General features: G+C 54.1%; 2 protein-coding genes across 2 annotated transcripts; both read right to left on the bottom strand.

The window, feature by feature from the left end:
• Positions 1 to 259: 259 nt before the first annotated feature.
• Positions 260 to 817, bottom strand: ETH_00021710 (uncharacterized protein; the record flags this gene model as incomplete). Its single annotated transcript, XM_013373309.1, has 2 exons — positions 260 to 376; positions 548 to 817. The coding sequence occupies 2 exons, from the start codon at positions 815 to 817 to the stop codon at positions 260 to 262; spliced, it is 387 nt and encodes a 128-aa protein (XP_013228763.1).
• Positions 818 to 1,342: 525 nt separating this feature from the next.
• On the bottom strand, positions 1,343 to 1,723 carry ETH_00021705 (uncharacterized protein; the record flags this gene model as incomplete). Its single annotated transcript, XM_013373308.1, has 1 exon — positions 1,343 to 1,723. The coding sequence occupies one exon, from the start codon at positions 1,721 to 1,723 to the stop codon at positions 1,343 to 1,345; it is 381 nt and encodes a 126-aa protein (XP_013228762.1).
• Between the last annotated feature and the right edge of the window lie 1,612 nt (positions 1,724 to 3,335).

Genomic DNA, 3,335 nt, shown 5'->3' with positions numbered 1-3,335 from the left:
CTGCTGCCGCACAGGCTTATCTGGAAGCAGCAGAGTGTCTCAGTGCATCTCCTACTACAGAAGCCTTCACGTACGGTTCGTTGGCCCTGCTGCTGCTGCTGCAGCAGCAGCAGCTGCAGCAGTAGCAGCTGCTGCTGCTGCAGCTGCTGCTGCCTCTGCAGCTGCTGCAGCTACTGCTGCTGCACGTGTTGCTGCTGTTTGTAACTGCTGCCTCATTCTTGATTGTTTGACTGCTGCTGCCACTGCGAAGCTGTGGCCGCTACTGCTGCTGCTGCTGCTGCTGCTGCTGAGGCTGCTGCTGCTGCTGCTGCTGCTGCTGCTGCTGTTGCTGGAGACAGGGGATCTGGCGTGGAGCGACTCGGAGCAGCTCTTCTTGCTGCAGGTAAATAAAAAAATAAATAATTTAATTTAAAATAAATAAAGAAATAAATCTTTTTATTGTAATTTTATTTATTTTCTGCTGCAGCAGCAAATGCACCCATTAGAGAGACAGATGCGAGAGCAGCAGGAAACGCTTTCAAACTGCTGCTGCTGCTGCTACTGCTACTGCTGCTGCTGCTGCTGCTGCTGTTGCTGCTGCTGCTGCTGCAGAGGCGTACGCTAAGGCGGGAGATTTTGCTGCTGCTGAGCCATTCGTCGGCCGCGCTGCATCATTTGCTGCTGATTGCACAGACCTGCTGCTGAGACGCAGACTTGCTGTGAGTCCTGCTGCTGCTGCTGTTGCTGCTGCTGCTGCTGCTTCTGCTGCTGCTGCTGCTGCTGGTCGTTGTCTGGGTGCTCTGGAGGTTGAGGCGGCTCCGTAGTGGTTTCTTTGCATTGCTGCTGCTGCTGCTGCTGCTACTGCAGTTGCTGCTGCGGCCGTTGCAGGTGTTGCTGCTGCTGCTGGTGCTTGCTGTTGTTTTGCTGCAGCTGCTGCAGGTGCAGCTGCTGCAGTTCCGCAGCAAATGGACAGAAGCAGCAACTCGGTACGCCGAAGCAGCGACGACTAATGTGGCTTTCTGCTGCTGCTGCTGCTGCTGCTGCTGGTGTTACTGCTGCTGTTTGTACTGCTGCTATGCTGCTGCTGCTGCTGATGTTACTGCTTCTTTTTGTTGGTGCTGCTGCTGCTGTTGCAGAGCTGCTGCTGCTGCTGCCGCAGCTCTGCTGAATCTGCTGCATGCTAGCTACTGCTGCTGTCCCTGCTGCATCGTAGCCGTTATGCTGCTGCTGCTGCCGCTGCTGCTGCTGCTGCTGCAGCTTGTACGAGTTGTATCAAGCGGACTTGAAGGCAGCAAGAAAGGTTTGAGTACACTGTTCCTGCTGTTGCTGCTGCTGCTGCTGAATTCCTTTGCTGCTGCTGGTGCTACTGCTGCTGCTGCTGTTTGTGCTGCTGGTCGTCTGTCGCGTCTAGAATTGCTGCTACCATTGCTGCTGCTGCCTTCGCTGCTGCGGCGGCTGTCTTGGATTCCCGCTGCTGCTGTTGCTGCTGCCCATTTTCTTCTTTACTGCTGTTCCTGCTGCTGCTGCTGCTGCTGCAGGACGAAAAGGATGTTTTTCGTTTGCTGCTGCTCTCTTTCCTTTGCTGTTTACTTTCTCCTGAGGGGCCGCAGCAGCAGCAGCTGCAGCAGACTATGTTGCAGGCAAGCTGCTGCTGGTGCTGCTGCTGCTGTTGCAACCCCAGCTGCTGCTGTTGCTGCTGCTGCTGTTGCTGTTGCTGCTGCTGCTGCTGCAGCGAGGTTTTCATGTAGTTGCTTTTCCTTGCTGCTCGTGCTGCTGTTGGAGGTGTACAGAGTGCAACAGCTCCGAGTCAAGGGTGTAGGGTTTAGGGTTTAGGGTTTAGGGTTTAGGGTTTAAGGTTTGCTGCAGGACCCTCGGCTCTGCAGCAGCAGCAACTTTGCTGTCCTTGCTGGCGTCTGCCGCAACAAATTTATATCTAAAGAGGCAGCAAATGCAATTATGAGTAAACCCTAAACTCTAAACCCTAAATTAGCTGCTGCAGCCCCTAAACTGAGGAGTCACTGAGCGCTAAACCCTAAACCCTAAACCCTAATTTGTAGCCCTTCGACCCTGAGGGTGTTCTAGCTGCTGCTCTTGCGTGGACTGCTTTTGAAGCTCTTTTCCTAGGGTTTAGGGTTTAGGGTTTAGGCTTTAGGGTTTAGGGTTTGGGGCATTTGCGGTTTGCTGCAGCTACCATGGCTGCTGAGGGCCAAATAACCTCCACTGTTCGGACTGCAATTCTGCACAAAAGTCTGCTGCTGCTGCAGCTGCTGCTGCTGCTGCTGCTGCTGCTGTTCTTGCTACTGCGGCTGCTGCTGTTGCTCTTGCTGCTGCTGTTGCTGCTGCTGTTCTCGTTTTTGCTGTTGTTGCTGCTGGGGTTATTGCTGTTGCATCTACTCGTGCTTTGATTGCTGCTGCTTCTGTTGTTGTTGCTGCTGCTGCTGCTCCGTTTGTTGTTGTGGGCGCTGCTGCTGCCGCTGCTGTTACGTTTTGCTTCCTCTGCTGCTTTTGCTGCTGCTATTATTATTGCTGCATTTGCCCTAGGGCTTCCCAGCTGCTGCTGCTGCTGCTGCTGCTCCGTTCGCTGCTGCAGACAGATCAGCAGCAGCTGCTGCTGCTGTGATGCTGCTGCTCGCCCGCTATCCTTGCTACTTTTGCTGCTGCTGCTGCTGCTGCTGCTGCAGATTTTTGCGCCCTGTGCTGTCTGTACACCTCGTTGCCCTTTTCGCGACTCGCAGAGTCTCTTGATATTTCAGAGGAAGAAGTAAACCCTAAACCCTAAACCCTAAACCCTTGTTGGCTAGGCGCCGCAGCAAGGCCGTGCTCGAGTTGCCGCTTGCTGTCGACAGGCCTTAGGATTTAGGGTTTAGGATTTAGGGTTTAGGGTTTAGGGTTTTGAGCTCAGGCAGAAGAACTCGCCGTTGACTTGTTGTCTTCAGGACGAATTGTGAGCTGCTGCTGCTGCTGCGGCTGGTGTTGCTGCTGCTGCTGTTGCTATTGCTGCTGTTTTTGCTGCTACTGCTTTTGCTGCTGCTGTTACCGCTGCTGTTGCTGCTGCTGTTGCTGCTGCTGCTGGCTTCGCGCCACTGTTTGCAGCTCTTTCTTTTTCTCTACTGAACTCTTTAGCTTTTTTGCTGCTGCTGCTGCTGCTGCTGCTGCAGGAAGGGCGGATTGACGCAGAGCGTAGAGTGCTGCGGCTCTTCAGCGGTGAGTGTCCCTTGGAGCCCCCCAAGAGTTTATCAAGGGTTTAGGGTTTAGAGCTTAGGGTTTAGGGTTTAGGGTTTAGGGTTTAGGGTTTAGGGTTTAGGGTTTGCTGCAGCTGAGACGGGTCCCTCGCGGTGGGCGCAAACGGCTTTGGA

The sequence above is a fragment of the Eimeria tenella genome, genomic scaffold, assembly GCF_000499545.2.
Source record: "Eimeria tenella Houghton genomic scaffold, Eth_scaff131, whole genome shotgun sequence".
Taxonomy (NCBI): Eukaryota; Apicomplexa; class Conoidasida; order Eucoccidiorida; family Eimeriidae; genus Eimeria; species Eimeria tenella.
This window is presented reverse-complemented; position numbering and strand designations above follow the sequence as displayed.